Source organism: Cicer arietinum, chromosome 5 (genome assembly GCF_000331145.2).
Source record: "Cicer arietinum cultivar CDC Frontier isolate Library 1 chromosome 5, Cicar.CDCFrontier_v2.0, whole genome shotgun sequence".
Lineage (NCBI taxonomy): Eukaryota > Viridiplantae > Streptophyta > Magnoliopsida > Fabales > Fabaceae > Cicer > Cicer arietinum.
This window is the reverse complement of record NC_021164.2, coordinates 68882936-68898727: the sequence shown is the minus strand read 5'-3', so window position 1 is coordinate 68898727 and position 15792 is coordinate 68882936. Positions and strand designations below refer to the sequence as shown.

General features: G+C 32.9%; 4 protein-coding genes across 5 annotated transcripts in view; 2 read left to right on the top strand and 2 right to left on the bottom strand.

Moving 5' to 3' along the window:
- The first annotated feature begins 1159 nt into the window (after window positions 1–1159).
- On the top strand, window positions 1160–7191 carry LOC101490944 (uncharacterized). Of its 2 annotated transcripts, none has more exons than XM_004502717.4 (6): window positions 1160–1307; window positions 1461–2012; window positions 2850–4384; window positions 5521–5817; window positions 5942–6119; window positions 6226–7191. In XM_004502717.4, the coding sequence occupies exons 2-6, from the start codon at window positions 1472–1474 to the stop codon at window positions 7014–7016; spliced, it is 3342 nt and encodes a 1113-aa protein (XP_004502774.1). In that variant the 5' UTR covers window positions 1160–1307; window positions 1461–1471; the 3' UTR covers window positions 7017–7191. The 2 variants fall into 2 exon arrangements, with proteins under 2 accessions (XP_004502774.1, XP_012571931.1); XM_012716477.3 differs by having other exon boundaries at window positions 1205–1311.
- Window positions 7192–8936: 1745 nt separating this feature from the next.
- On the top strand, window positions 8937–10770 carry LOC101491463 (peroxidase 5-like). Its single transcript, XM_004502718.4, has 4 exons — window positions 8937–9190; window positions 9621–9812; window positions 9899–10064; window positions 10155–10770. Exons 1-4 carry the CDS (start codon window positions 8978–8980, stop codon window positions 10565–10567), a joined length of 984 nt encoding a protein of 327 aa, XP_004502775.1. The 5' UTR covers window positions 8937–8977; the 3' UTR covers window positions 10568–10770.
- A 141-nt stretch (window positions 10771–10911) lies between these two features.
- LOC101490620 (nascent polypeptide-associated complex subunit alpha-like protein 2) lies at window positions 10912–12948 on the bottom strand. The gene is made up of 4 exons (XM_004502715.4): window positions 12708–12948; window positions 12522–12618; window positions 11534–11652; window positions 10912–11441 (listed from the first exon to the last, which is right to left on the bottom strand). Exons 1-4 carry the CDS (start codon window positions 12804–12806, stop codon window positions 11094–11096), a joined length of 663 nt encoding a protein of 220 aa, XP_004502772.1. The 5' UTR covers window positions 12807–12948; the 3' UTR covers window positions 10912–11093.
- A 927-nt stretch (window positions 12949–13875) lies between these two features.
- Window positions 13876–15792, bottom strand: part of LOC101490301 (nascent polypeptide-associated complex subunit alpha-like protein 2) — a 2833-nt gene continuing 916 nt past the window's right edge. The window contains exons 3-4 of the mRNA XM_004502714.4: window positions 14645–14763; window positions 13876–14568 (exon numbers count right to left, since the gene is read on the bottom strand). Coding sequence (XP_004502771.1) covers window positions 14221–14568; window positions 14645–14763 — 467 coding nt within the window. The 3' untranslated portion in view covers window positions 13876–14220. The remainder of the gene's footprint in view (window positions 14569–14644; window positions 14764–15792) is intronic.

Here is a 15792-nt window from a genome sequence, read left to right as displayed (position 1 = left end):
AGCAACTTTAGACATATTTTTTGGCGATACAATTTAGACATTGAAGTTTACTAAATACCACAAATCTTACAAAAAATTTATTGGTGGGTTACTACATTGTTAGTAGTATGAAAATATATAAGATAGGCAAATATTCAATTACAAAAATGGGTTACTACATTGTTTGTAGTATGAAAATATATAAGATAGACAAATATTCAATTAAAAAAATATAGACAAATGTACTAAAATACGTAAAAATAAATGATAAAATATATAAATGTAAGTGTAATATATTGTAACCATTATCGTTTAATTATATATTATAATTGTTTTTAAAAATGATATCATTTATTATATGTTTATTGAACATCAATGTAAAATTGACTTACGTGGAAGATTTTTCTCCCTATAAAAATACATAATAATATATATTATTATATTTACATGCATTACCACAATAAAATTAAAGTTTAATAAAATCGCACTTTATTTTACAGCGTTATTTAATAACTATTCATCAATTGTAAAAACATATTATAAAATTTAATTATAATTGATTGTCGGTGTAAAATTATTTTCTTGTACAGTTAAATTATTTATATAAATATATGTTATAAAATATATATTTATACTTGTTAGGTACAAAAAGTAGCCACGATTCTGTTCTAGTTTTTACATATTTGTTTTCCCATCATATATCAATCACAATTCATAGATAGAAAGAGCGTTATATGTATAGACCAAAAAACAATGAAAAGGATTTATAATTAAATGAAGGGAAAATTACATTGACCTTCTATGAATTATCTTTAAATAACATATACATCCCTTTAATTTTTTAAAAACACTCACGTATCTTGTATTCATTAAAAAAACTACATTAAATATTTTTTTTAGACACTATATAGTTTAAGCATTTATTATATGATATAATTATAATTTTTACTTTAATTTATAGAAATACAATCAAATATCTAAAATTTATAATTTTAAAATACGTGATTATTTATTAATTGCATAATTAAAATATTCATTCTAGTGTTTTTTTATTAAATGATTAATAGATATATAAGTTAGGGGGAAAATTATGCAGAGTTAAATTCTAGAAGAGTGTAATTGTTATTGTTATGGAGTCAAGGCACTTGTTAAAAAAATAGTTTAAAATAAATAAAAAATGAGTTTTAAAAATATATATTTTTAGCTTATATTAGGGGTAGGTAAATACAAATTTGGAGAAAAAAAAGCGAAACTGAAATATATAGCGGAGATACTGAAGCCTTCTCTGGCGTCCTTGCAGTTAGTTATGCTCTTCTTCTTCCTCTTTGGTACGTACGTACAATTCCATTCCTATTAATATTTATCTCTATCTTTCGCTAACCATTTTCCAATTTCAATCCTTTTTTTTTTTCAATTCCTTTTCGCTTTCCATAATTTTACTCTTGTTAACGACGATGTTAATTTTCGTGTTTCATAATTAGATCGTTAAGCGATGAAGGGTTTTGGCACGTACAACGATTGGGCCAATTATTACGCATCATCATCTTCTTCAAATTTATCAGCTTCGGCTACACCTTTTAGCGTTAATCGAATATCTTCCATTGATCAATCTGATGATGCTATGTACCCTACCTTCCCTTATCGATACAACAATAATTCATTTTTGAATTCTCCTTCTTCTGTTTCTTCAAATCAATTTAATTATCCAGGGTTTCAAGTTCTAGACTCTAATAATGCCCCAAAACCAAGTCTTGTTCAACCACCACAATATTATGCTCCATTTGCGGTCCCTGATCGAAATTCTTCTTCGATTGTACCCGATAATTGGACTTCTTTTTCCGGTTTTACATTATCGGATCAACCTGATTATGCTAAAAAGTCACACGAGTTAGGGTTTTCTGGTCAAAGTGCTGCTAATCAGTTTTCAGAGTTCGACAATGGTAAGAGTAAACAGGTGGGAATTGGAGGGAGTAGGTGGTCCTCAAATCAAACAAATTTTGCTGGTTCTGTTGCTGAAGAAAGGATTAACTTAGGTATATTTGCTACTTTATCTTGTTTTTATTTTATTGTGTTTTTCTAATTTCCATAGCTCATTGTATATTGCATAATTCATAAATGTTCTTTAACTCAAAGTGGATTTTGATTCTTCAATGTGTATATTATGAATACTGAAATTGTCTTGTAATTCTCTTCGGTTGCATTGTTGATATAAGAGTTATCAAGAGAAAAGGGTTTTTGAAACGTTTACTAGCTTATTACCTCCACCACTGAGAAACTCTTAACTAATCTGAATGTTATATACTATATAGACAAAATCAGTAATTATGTTATGCAATATAAAATAAAATATTAGACAAAAATCTGGGCTTTTGAGAGTATTTCTATCAGATTATGGAAGTATATTGTCTCTGATTTAGAGGATGTTTTACCGAGAAAGACTACATGATGTATTTGAAAAATGCTCACCTGAAGAATGGAACACATACTGCATTTGAAATAAGCAAACTCTAAAAAAGAGAACAAATAAATGAAACAGTAGTTTGTAATTGTATGCAGTTTTTCTCTGTCAGACAAGCATTTTTAAGTTAGTTACTAATACAAAATTAATGTTTCAAACTTGCAATGAGGCTTTTGTCATTTGAAATGACATCTCCTGAAAGTATTTTTCAATTTAAGTTTTCTAACTAACTTATAAGAGCAATGCTCTGTCTTCATTTCTAACTAAAATGACGATTGAAAAGTATTGTTGAAAAATGTGCTTAAAGAAACAATTAAGTAAGAAAAGCAGTATTGTATTTGGGTGATGCCAAATAGAAAGCCAACTTTTTATCTATGTCCAAAATAAGTTTTATTTTTATTTTTAAATGCAGGGTGTCAAGATATAACTGACAGTCATGGTGAAGTTCCACATATGATTGGTTGGGAGAAACATAGCTTGCCTACAAGTGCGGATCACTTAGATGATAAATCTTGCTGGTGGAGAACTACCAAACCCATGCCAGTTGATTTTTCTCATACATCAGGTTTACAATCCCCTTCGTTGTCTGTAGAAACTCATCATGAGGCTCCTTTGAAGTTAGCTGTGGATTCAGGGAACCATCACTTTCAGTATACTGGGGTTTATGACAAACACTTGGGGCAGCAAGATAAACTATCAAGAGTTGATACAGTTCCTCCAGCACCTATAACAGGATCAGTTACAGATTTTAACACTGGCATTATTGTACCAGATGGAGACCTTGGACACAATAATTTCTATGATTTAAAAGAGGCTCATCCGACGCCTAGTTATGGAACTGCTGGTTGCTTTGGTTTAGGTCATCTCCGCATGCATCTAGATATAAATGAACCTTCCTCATCAAACAATGCAATGATTTCAGACATGAATGTTTCAGAGGATGTTGTGGACTATATACATAATAAAGCAAGCAATGAATTTCAGAACCTCCATCCAAATCTAGGTCTTTCAACCTTGAGACTCAATGCTATTCAGCATGCCAATTCTGTTGATAAGTTGCTTGAGTGTGGTGATCTATGTAATCCCTCTGTAGACTCACCTTGCTGGAAGGGAGCTCCTACTGCTCACTTTTCTTATTATGAATCTTCTGAGGCTTTACCTCCAGAACATGTGCCCAAAAATGAAGAGTGCTTTAATTCTGTAATTCAGGAGCCTCAGAATTTTCGGCTTGATACAGATAGTAATGTGAGAAAGTCATGTGACAGCAGCTTCCCAATGCACATTCGAATTGTTGGTCAGGAAACAAGTTCAGAGGGTTCTCCCAGGAAATTTTCAGAAACTAGATTTGTGTCTGAAGATTGCAAGTCAGATGGTGCAGTAAATGCTGGACCTTTTCAGTCTGCCCCATGTTGTGGTTACGGGCTTCTACATCAAGACGATATTACCAAAATGAAGGGAAATAGTGTACCACCAACCAAGCCAATTGATTGTGAGTCTGGATCTTCTCATGACGAGCATCAAGATATAGAGGAAAACAAATCAGTGTCTCAAAAACTATGCGTTGGTGGTGCAGACGCGGAATGCAATGAGAATGTATGCTTGGAGTCTGGTACATCGCATACTGGAGGACATGCACTGTCTTTGTCTTCTTCAGTGGAAGATGCACCTACTGCACCTGAAAAATCAGCTGCGAATGTATCAACTGAGAAATTAAATGTCCAAATTCTGGTTGATACTATGCAAAATTTGTCACAATTGGTTCTTAATCATTGTTTAAATGATGCCTGTGAACTGAAAGATCGAGATTGCAATATCCTTAGAAATGTGATCAGTAATCTTAATACTTGTTTGTTGAAGAAAGCTGAGCAAATTTCCCCGGCTCCAGAACGTATTTTCCACCAGCCAGAAACTTTTAGATGTGCTGAAGAATCATGTGACCTTCAACGGGTATGTTCTAATTACTTCTATTCAATAATAACCCACATCCCTGCAGAGGATAGGAAACACTTTCTCAAACGAGTTACTGAAAATTTATATTGTTTGTTTGCCTCATTGATAAATGATATGAATTTAACAAACGAAAATTCATTTTTTCGAAACATGTATCATAGGAAACAACAAAATCTGAAAAACATACACATTTTGTGACCCTCATAGTAAATTGACCTTCATTCAACATGATAATAACTTTTGGATCAAACAAAATAATTACTGAATATATACTTAAACGTCCCTCTCTGTAGTGTTGAACTTCGTTTGAAGCCTAAAAACATGAGGTCACCAGGGCAATTGGGCCTTGTAAACATTACTTCACATGTGATTTTGATGGCTTTTCCTATGACATGTGTTTGGATTGAAAAATGGATTGTAATATAGCTCAAAGAGTGCTTATGTGGTATATAAAAAAGTGAGATTGAGAGAATGAAAAAGAAGAATGCTTTTTGTACAATGCAAGGTAGGGGAGAAATCGGTTTTACCATGTTATAGGTGCTGTCCTTTCAAGATAGATTGTAGATCAATTCTGTGGCTATCTTGTTCAGTTCAGTTTTTAAATGTATTTATGTTGTGTTGTGGACCTTAGTTAGAACCTTGTCCAAAACCCATCTCAATGTAAATTACAATTTTGCCAGTAGCAATTTTCCTTGAGCTTGTCCAGTACAATCGCAAAGGTTAGCGTGGTGTATCTTCATGTGTAGTAAGTTATCTATTTTAAGAGAATGAGATGCAAATGCAACATGGTTGGTGCCAATGTAAGTTTCTGAGCTAGAAATCCAGTCTATATGTTATAATACATCAATACTACGTTTTCGACTTTAAAAGATAACGAAGATCAATACATACATATTTTGTAAAATGTAATAACAGTAGAGAGATATATGTAGCTTTACATAATGCATACAATAATTTTTTTTCTAATTCATATTATGTTTAGACAATATTAGAGGGAAAAGGATGGGCTTCTGTGTTTTTTTGTTTCCTTGTTATTGAAGCAGGCAGTATTATTTTACATAAGTTTTTAAATTATTAGCTCTTTACTACCTCTGTATGTTCTCCAAATGTTTTCTCGAATTGTGTGTTTCAAGGGACCCCAATTGACCAAGATAGAACCAGAGAGCTCTATGATTGAGCATAAAAATCTGCTTGCTCAAAAGGCAGGTTTTGGATCTGGGAAGTCGCATTGGAAACTTTCAGACTCCATTTATTTAAGGGGTGGTGCAGAAATGACAAAGGCAGAGAAAATGCCTATAGATGCGCTTGAGAATCTGCCTGCTCAAAAGGCAGATCTGTTTTTTGAATCTGGAAAGCCACAATGGAAGCATTCGGACTCCATTTCCTCAAGCGGTGGCGCAGAAATGACAAAGGAAGAGAGCATGACTAAGGTACTTTGATATCTCAAGCAGTCTTATTTCTGTCTCTTTACTAATACATGTCTTCAACTAGAAAGAGAGGGAATTACAGCTGAACTGAAAAATTCAATTGTGTTTGTCTACATTTGATTTCTAGGCTCTAAAGAACATTCTTAGCGAGAATTTTGATGATGATGATGGAGCAACAGAGCCTCAGACTCTATTGTATAAAAATCTATGGCTCGAGGCTGAAGCGGCACTATGTTCTGTCTCTTATAAAGCTCGCTATAATCAAATGAAGATTGAAATGGAGAAACACACATTTAAGCAAAGAGGTTGATACTTTGTTCCCTTTCTCAATATGACTCGGTTTTTATCCTTTAGTTTTTAAGCTAATGTTCTTCTTTTGTATCTTTATATAATACATAATATTTGCTGTAGACACGGAGGAGCAATCAAAATCTGAGGTTATTCCAATTTTAAGCAGAAGTCAGAGTTCTGCAATTGAAGTGAATAATTGTCTAAACTCTGATTCTTCTGCTCAGGATTTGGCTTTCTTAGATTCTTCTAGTACGAACCCAAAGGAACTATCTCAGTTGAAATTTTCTTCTGATACGAACATGTCTAATTCATTGACACCTGAAGCAGGGGGTTGTCAAAACTTGTATAGTTTCATCCGGAATTATGCTGTTTCTGGCACAAACAAGGAGGCGGCTGGAAATGACGAGACTTCTGTTATGGCCAGATACCGTGTTATTAAAGCCCGGACGGACAAATCATGCATCAATACTAATGATTTGGAGACACCATCAAACATAGCAGACAAGTTGGCACCTAGAGAAATAGATGATCAAAACCAGGTTAATTCTTGTAAGGATTCAGCTATTCCTGGAAAAAACAAGACTGATTTTGAGACATCTGTTTTAGCTAGATTTCACATTCTTAGATCCCGGGCTGCTGAAGATTCAAGCTCTGTATCTTCAACGGAGAAATTGTTAGATGGAGTTGGATTTTCTGGTGAAGGAATAGAAGGCACAATGATTACAAAAAATGTACTAGAGAGTAAAAGGCTGGATGCCGATCTCAATTCCTACACTGCTGTGGACAAGTCAATCCCAAAAGAGATTCATCTGGATTTGGACGATAGTCAAGAAATTGAGCCTTGCAGAACCTACGAGTTTCAGCTTCCTAATTATCACTCCGACTTGGCATCAGACTGGGAACACATTTAGAAGAGGAGGAGCTTGTTGGGCTAGAAGCCACTAGAGTTGGATTATTTGACTGAATAAATTTTTAAATGCACTAGAGCTCGTTATTATCTTTTGTCAGACATAGATACTGCGGAATTTGGTCTTTAACTCTTTTATTGTGTTTGTATATAACTTAATCCGTATTTGTTTTCTTTTATATCTGTGTTGGGTCTGCTTACTCAATATTGCTTGTGTAGTTTAGAAAAATATTAAATACAAGTGCTAGAAGACTAAAGTCACAAAATTGCATGATCAAACCATTTGGTCATTTCAAAACGGGCCCTTTCAATTAGCATTAGTTAGGCTAAAGTATTTCCCTTTTGGGAAATGCTAATGACTTGGGTGTTGTTTAATACATCCTCTAGTTTTGCTTTTTTGGGATTTTGGCTTATTAATAATTAAGTTTATGTTTTATTTTGAATTTTATTCTATACAAGATTTGTTAATAAAATAGTAAAATACCATCCTTGGCAAAATTTTAATAGTGCAAGATGATATGGGTATACTAGGTAATTAATTTTTTAATAATGAAGGAAAAACAAACAAAATACTAAGGCACGATATTAGAGAAATTCTCCTTAATTCCCTGTCAAAACATCTAACATACAAGATAGTAAACCTCATCATTACCCTTCAATTTTTTCATTAATACAAAAAATTGTAGCCTTTTCTTTGATTTATTTATGGAACTAAAACTTTAGGAGTAATAAAGTAAGAGAAAATGATATATATTTGATACACTTAATTATATAAAAAAAATTGTATTCCTGTACATGCATATATAATAATGTTAACTATTTATGTAATTATTGTTTAAACTTTTAGAAGTGTTTTAAAACTAATAAAATCTCATTTAAATTCAACAATATATCAACAAAATTAAATAAATTGAATTTGATATCAATTTAAAAAGAAATTTTAAACAAAATTGATTACAATAACTTATTAAATAATTTTACATTTAAAAAAACTCAAAAAATAAAATTTAAATAAAAATACATAAAGTTTATTGAAATATTATTATTATATTAAAAATCTTATTTTTAAATCTATCTTAGGCCTGAGTATTTTTTTAGTCGGTTATACCTAAAAGGTGATTAATAAGAGATAAAATTTAATTGAAGAGAAGTTGAAGGTGTAATAAAGAGTAAACCAATTTTGAATCATATTAACATGATGAGAAGAATCATAAAATGATGGAGTAAAAATAAGACGATGGTGTGATATTTTGTCATCCTAACAAGTAACAAGTAAGATAGGTACAAAAGTTTAGACTCAAACAGAAGTGTAATTATCATTATTCATATTTGTGATATAAACTTAATGAAAATATCAAAATAGGGACTTGTCATTTCAGAATATAGATAAAAACAAGAGTGATTATATGGAACCACGAAGCATACATGAGTAGAACAATCAATGAAAGCAGGTATCTGATAATCACCCTATCATAATCCACCTAATCCCATTAGTCATAAACTGACTCCTCACAAATAATGGTTCTGATTACATAACTACTCCTTGAGTCAAAAAAAACACAACTACTCTTCAATGCGACTTTATAAATATTTAATGCTTAAATCTTAAAACCATAATGCATGCCTTCTTTCGCGGAATCTAACACCTTAACAAAACCATCACATAGTATAGGCATGCACATTATGTATCCCAATTTTTGAGTCTATTATACTAAATTATGTACTCAATTTTAACAACTAATTTGGATTTTCGTGCACTCAAAGTCAACTAAAATGCATTGTTCATCCTATCACCGACTCAATCACTTGCATTCTTGATCATCAAATAATAGTGACGTTTCAGCATATATCTTTATCACATGGCAATTAGTTTAAAATAATGTCATTAATAATTGCTTTTCTACGTATAAATAGACTATAATTGTGCCATAAGCTTACAAAGAACATAAACAGCACTAAGTGAAAATGTATCCAAAAAAACTTAACTATGTAATTACTATTTTGGTTATATATTTTTTGAATGTAAGTGCTCATTCTCAATTGGAAGTTGGGTTTTATAGCTATTCATGTGGTATGGCTGAGCTCATTGTAAAAGATGAGGTCAGAAAAAGTTTCAATAAGAATCCTGGAATTGCTGCTGGGCTTGTAAGAATGCATTTTCATGATTGCTTTATCAGAGTAAGTCATAATATTAGGACATACCTTAACAAATATTGCACCTTGCACATAATGATGTAGTTATTCATTTTTGGGATGACTACTTGATTAACATAATTAAACACTTATAACATAAAACATTTACCATGCAAGTATTTATGTATAAGTTATTTCTATAATAAAAGATAAAAGAAAGTCAAATTGTTTTCATAAAAATTATAAGTTGTCTTTATAAGCTATTATATAGAGTTTTTGAAAATAAGCTGAAAATAATTTATGAACTTGTCATAAGCAATTTCTATAAGTTTGGCCAAACAATCCCACAAGAGCTTATGTCATGCCTTAAAATTGAGATCCTAGCCAGTATCATCTTAGGATTGTTAGAGAGGCTATTTTTTACAGAGAAGTTAGATTAATTGTGATGTCATTAACTTTAACCGTATTATTGCAGGGGTGTGATGCATCAGTACTTCTAGATTCTACTCCCTCAAACACTGCAGAAAAAGACTCTCCAGCCAATAAACCAAGTCTCAGAGGGTTTGAAGTTATTGATAATGCCAAGGCTAAACTTGAAGCAGTATGCAACGGAACTGTTTCATGTGCTGACATAATTGCATTTGCAGCAAGGGATAGTGTGGAGTTAGTAAGTCTTTCTACTGTAAGCTAGAAACATTTGATGGTAAAGTACTTATTTCAAAATGAACTTACATCATTCTTCATTTCATGCAGGCTGGAGGGATTGGCTATGATGTTCCTGCAGGAAGAAGGGATGGGAAAATATCACTAGCATCAGATACAAGAACAGATTTACCTCCTCCAACTTTCAATGTTAACCAACTAACTCAACTCTTTGCAAAGAAGGGGTTAACACAAGAAGAAATGGTCACTCTCTCTGGTAGGAGTTTCAAGATAATTAACTAACACTTTTAGATGGTTTGAACTTATAGCTTGAATTTGTAAATGGCATATACTTTTATGTATGCAGGAGCACATACCATTGGACGTGCTCATTGCTCCGCTTTCAGCAACAGATTATACAACTTCAGCAGCACTTTAAAACAGGATCCAAATTTAGATTCATCATATGTACCACTTTTGAAGAGGCAGTGTCCACAAGGCAACACAAACCCAAACTTGGCGGTACCAATGGACCCTTCTAGCCCTGGAACTGCAGATGTAGGGTACTATATTAATATCTTAGAGGATAGAGGCTTGTTCACATCTGATCAGACTCTCTTAACTAACACTGGAACAGCTAGGCAAGTTAATAAAAATGCTAGGAATCCCTATCTATGGGCAGACAAATTTGCAGATGCAATGGTGAAGATGGGGCAAATTGGTGTCTTGACAGGTAATGCTGGAGAGATCAGAACAAATTGCAGGATGGTCAATAGCTAGATATGGTGTTGGAAGGATTGAAGTTCCTGCAGCAGTAAAGATTTACAAATTGTATGGTGTGTTGCATCTGGTTTTGCCTGCTTAATTACATAGCAAATAACTTTGCTTTGGTTTATTTTCTGTGTAACTGTAATTGTATCTGTCGGTTGATTGTGACCCTTTTCTTTTTCTTGGAATAAGACAACTTGTCGTATGCAACTTAATAGATACTGTAAACGAACACTTGAACCGAAAAATAATCTAAAAATATTGAACAAACATTTCAAGCTCCAACCGTCACAGGACATGAGCTCAGCCAGGTTAAACTTCATCATATCTAATAGCGCAACAAAATAGAGCTAAAATATAACAAAAGAATATGATCATTGATCATCATGTCGGACCACAAAATTCAAAGCACAACAAAAATTATAAGGTAAACCAAATCATATGGACCATAGATATGGTTTGACTACACTCTCTTAATGATGGAAAAAGTTCCAAAGTCATCCTCATAAAACAAATAAAAAATAATAATAAAGCAAAATTAATTAGTTAGTTCCATGATGGCACCAACAATGTCCCCATTGTGATTCTTGAGAGCCTTGACAGCCTTGCTTCTCGACACTCCTGCCTGTGTCATTACAAGATCAATGTCGTGGGCTTCCACACCAGTTTCATCGACCTCCTCTTCCTCTTCAGGCTGTGCTCCATCCTCTACAGCACCTTGTTCTTGTTTTCCCATAATAGATCCCATATCTGGCATCCTGAACTGTTGAGCAGCTTGCGTCTGCAACTGAGAGCTTAAGTCCTCTATTTTCGCCTCCCCAAATATAACGTAGGTCTCAGAATTTGGACTTTTGAAGACATCAGGTTTGGAGATGAAAAAAAGGATCTACCAAGTCATAAAATGATTTCATTAGAAGCCTCCCCATCTATGATATAAAGATTGCAGAAAAAACAACAACAATGATAATAATAGCTCACATTTTTTGTTCTCTTGATTGTTACCCTACTAACACCAGTAATGGGCTTTAGTCCGAGCTTCAGCATTGCTTTTCGACTCTTCTTTTCACTTCTGCTTTGCTTTGAACTTTCAGTACCACCTGCATCTCACAGTCCAATTAAATAAATCAACAGATAACATCAAAGGGCAAACATATATACAGTATTTGCAATTGAAGAAATACATACATAATGATAAAAAGCAAATGCACATTGTGATTTCTCAAACTAGGCCAAAAATCCCTATAGGCTTGAACTATGACCATAAAATTTGTGACACTTTAATTTTACAAAAATTACTATTGCAAAGGACTTTTTCAGCTGTGTTATTTTTAAAAAAATTTGACAACTTAGATAGTTAACACGGTTCAAACATGTGGTTAATTACGTTTAGTAGATGGTTAATGAACATAACAAAGTGTCACAATTAACCATTAACTGAACACAATTAACCACAATTTTGAACCTCATTAACCACCAATTTCAAGTATCCAAATATACATATACATTCATTAAAAATCCAAATTGTGTTCAAATATATATGATTTTCAAGTGTTCAATTATACATGATACTCATTAAGTACAATTTGCATTCAAATATACACTTACAAATGGTGGTTAACATTCAAAGTCTTGATTCACTAACCATCCACTAAACATAATTAACTGCATTTGAATTGCGTTAACAATCTAATTTGTCGAATTTTGATGTCAAATTTGTCTGTCAAAATAAATTTCTCTTTTTCATTTTATTATCAACGAAAGAGAATAACCATATCTACGATTGTTATGGTGGTCTACACTCTACAACAAGATTCAAAATTTAAAATTGTAAGATAGAACAAATCGGAGAAATAACGTTGTCAATATGAATAGAATTTATGTGATTATAATTAATTTTATATAGTAATTTTGACCTTAAACGATGCTAATACTATATAATAATGCCAAAAAGGAATAGCGGCTATACCTTGAGCGCCGTCTTCCTTGTCATCATCATCGTCATCGTCGTCATCAGATTCGTCTTTGTCGTCGTCGTCCTCAACAACAGGAGCGTCGTCTTCTTCCTAATGGAAAAACAGATCGTAGAAAGAAATGAGAGAAGCAATAAAAGTATAGATAGAAAAGAGATGGAAAACGATGAAAATGGGGAAACCTGAGGAAGAGTTTTCTTCTTGAGGAGTGAGTCGTCGACGGAGGGAAGTTGCTGGTCGAGTCCGTCGGCGGTAGCGTCAATAACGGGACCTGGAGACATGGCTTAACTCCGATACGATAAATAGGTAAATGAAAATGACACAACACTGAATGAATGAATGAAAGAAAGGAGGGTCACACTTTTGCTGCTATTTACCTCTCTCCTCCTGTGCCAAACCCTTCACATTTATTGGGCCAAAACTTCTTTAAGCCCACTCGATCATCCATTATCATATGCTTCTCGGATAATTTAATTTCAACCCTACCCCCATATTTTGTGCATGGACTAGACAATACAAAAAACAAAAAACAGATATTTTATTTTCAAAATTACTATGTATATATAAACCGGTGAAATTTTGTTTTTTAAATTATTGGCATATAAAATTTTGTCTCTTTTTTAATGTATATTGAAATATTTTATTTCACAAATTTTAAAAACGAAATTTTAGTATAATTATATATACCGATTTTTTTTCGATGTTGAAATTTCAAATATGTAATTTATAAACCAAAAATTTTGAAAAAAAGAGGAAAAAAACAATATATATATATATAGTTTGTGGAGTGGGAGCTGGGTCTAAAAGTTATCAATGTGATTACGTCAAAATGGCATAAGTAAAATTTCGATTTTTTAAAAAAATTGTGGATAAGAGACGAATTTTTGCAATCCAATTATCTTCTTGTGAGAAGCCAGGCCAATTATATGAAGATTAAAAAACGCTTTTTTTATAATAGTAAAAAAGGCTTTTTCATACTAACAAATATTTAGGTTGTCTATTTAAATTTTCTTAGACAAGTAACAAAATAGGCTTTTAAATAATTCCATTTTTACAATGTTATTTACACTTTTTGAAGTAAAAAAAAAAATGCCCAATATCAATTTTTCTACATACACATTTATTTAGAAAATTATTGCATTTCATTAAAAATTAAAGAAACGATACAAAGTGATACTTATGAGAACTAACTATGAATGAAGTCACACCACGAAGGCTATTATTCACATCGCGTTGTTTTTGCACAAACACAGAATCCCCTCCCATCACCAACACACTATTATGATAAGCTCAGCCGAGTTAGAAGCATGTTCACAGCAGGTTTTAATGAAAATACTTGCAATCGCAAGATCTGAAAAGCTGCAAAATAATATTAAACTAAACCAACAATTCTAGTACAACATTGGTTCAAAGATAACAGGAACATACCGAAGGTTGTTCCGAGTATATGGAAGACAAAAACAACATATCTAACCAAGCATGTGATCGTTCTGTCAAAATAAGGATGTGATCTTTAATGTCACCCCAGAATTTTGTAGGAAACAACAAAATTACCAGGCAAATGGTAAACCTAAACATATAGACGCTTGATAAGGTGATATTGTCTGGCTATGGTAAATTGAAGATACTAGTTCCAAAATTATTCCACAAAAAAAGATACAAAGAGGATGCGACCCAATTGAACCCAACACCCAATTAAGTAGTGAGCTCCATAATGGCACCAACAATGTCGCCATTGTGAGTCTTGAGAGCCTTGACGGCCTTGCTCCTGGACACTCCTGCCTGAGTCATGACCAAATCAATGTCATGGGGCTCCACACCAGTTTCATCAACCTCTTCCTCTTCCTCCTCAGGTTGTATCGCAGCTGCCGCACCTTGATCTTGTTTTGCCATTACAGATCCCATATCTGGCATCCTGAACTGCTGGGCAGCTTGTGTCTGCAACTGAGAGCTCAAGTCCTCTATTTTCGCTTCCCCAAATATGACGTAAGTCTCAGAATTTGGACTCTTGAAAACATCAGGTTTTGAGATAAAGAAAAGAATCTGAAGCGGAAAATAAATTGGTTAGACCACATATTAACATAAATCACACACAATAATATACATAACATAAACTGACATTTTTGGTTCTCTTGATTGTGACCCTACTAACGCCAGTGACAGGTTTCAGTCCAAGCTTCAACATTGCTTTTCTACTCTTCTTCTCACTTCGGCTTTGTTTTGAACCCTCAGCACCACCTGCATCTCAAAGTACAACAAAACTGATTTATGAAATATATCAAGACATAGCATGCCAAAAAAATGTAACATTGCATAGACGTGAAAAAGAGGGAAAATAATTAAGTACACAAATAAATTGTTCTCTTGTAACAATTATTTACTATGCCAATATTAAAATTATTATAGATCTGAGAAGCGCTATTAAGATTCATAAGCACTGAAAAGCAGTTGCTGAATATAGTTAAGATATGAAAATAACCATCGATGAAACGAAACACAAACATTATAGTGGCAATAAGAATAACTCGGTGGGAAGTATCAGTGTAATCAAAATGAACAGAAGTGGTCAAGCCTTTTGCTAGTTGTGGCACTGCCAATTCAGTGACTAATAGAACATTAACCTGGAAGCTTGTGTTTCAGGTTTGGGACTCAGCTGCAAGCCTGCAACCATCTTATGATATGGCAAATTGAACAATTGTTTGTTTTCCATGAATATTGTGTTTGGGTGATTAATTTATACATAAAATAAAAATAAACTTAACGCAAGACAGTCAAATGTTTCACTAATTTCTTTATTTGCTAAGGTGAACATTCATTCTGCTTCAGTAATGTGTACCCCTTTTGGCACAACTCATCTCAGGGCATTACAAACTCAAAACACCATAACACCTCTTGAATAGAGTTACCTTTGCTAGAATTGAGTGAATAAATTGAGTGAATACACAACCGTACACGTGATAAACTTGAGCATCACCACTAAACCAATATCATGTTAGAAAACTTAAGGGCATAAATGCCAAGAAAATCTAAACTTTTGTAAAGGTTCCTTTCCTTTCATTTTGTTTTCTACTAATTACTCTAGTAAGACAATCAAATATATATATATATATATATACACACGCACATAAGAGACAGCTTTTGGAAATTAAAACCCAATCATAAAAATAATGCTTTTACTTAAACATAAAACAGCAATAAACCAAGGACTAAAAGAAAAGGGGAAAATAGGCATATTAAATGAAAGCCAAATCAAACAATTAACGTTTC

Bases quoted from the DNA above. Each gene is read 5' to 3' on its own strand.
- LOC101490620 (XM_004502715.4), bottom strand. From the start codon at position 12,806: ATGTCTCCAGGTCCCGTTATTGACGCTACCGCCGACGGACTCGACCAG. The intron at 12,619-12,707 runs GTTTCCCCATTT...TTTTTCCATTAG, and splicing joins AGAAGAAAACTCTTCCTCAG to GAAGAAGACGACGCTCCTGT. The intron at 11,653-12,521 runs GTATAGCCGCTA...TGTGAGATGCAG, and splicing joins CAAGGAAGACGGCGCTCAAG to GTGGTACTGAAAGTTCAAAG.
- LOC101490944 (XM_004502717.4), top strand. From the start codon at position 1,472: ATGAAGGGTTTTGGCACGTACAACGATTGGGCCAATTATTACGCATCA. The intron at 4,385-5,520 runs GTATGTTCTAAT...GTGTGTTTCAAG, and splicing joins AATCATGTGACCTTCAACGG to GGACCCCAATTGACCAAGAT. The intron at 6,120-6,225 runs GTTGATACTTTG...TATTTGCTGTAG, and splicing joins ACACACATTTAAGCAAAGAG to ACACGGAGGAGCAATCAAAA.
- LOC101491463 (XM_004502718.4), top strand. From the start codon at position 8,978: ATGTATCCAAAAAAACTTAACTATGTAATTACTATTTTGGTTATATAT. The intron at 9,191-9,620 runs GTAAGTCATAAT...GTATTATTGCAG, and splicing joins TTCATGATTGCTTTATCAGA to GGGTGTGATGCATCAGTACT. The intron at 10,065-10,154 runs GTAGGAGTTTCA...TTATGTATGCAG, and splicing joins AGAAATGGTCACTCTCTCTG to GAGCACATACCATTGGACGT.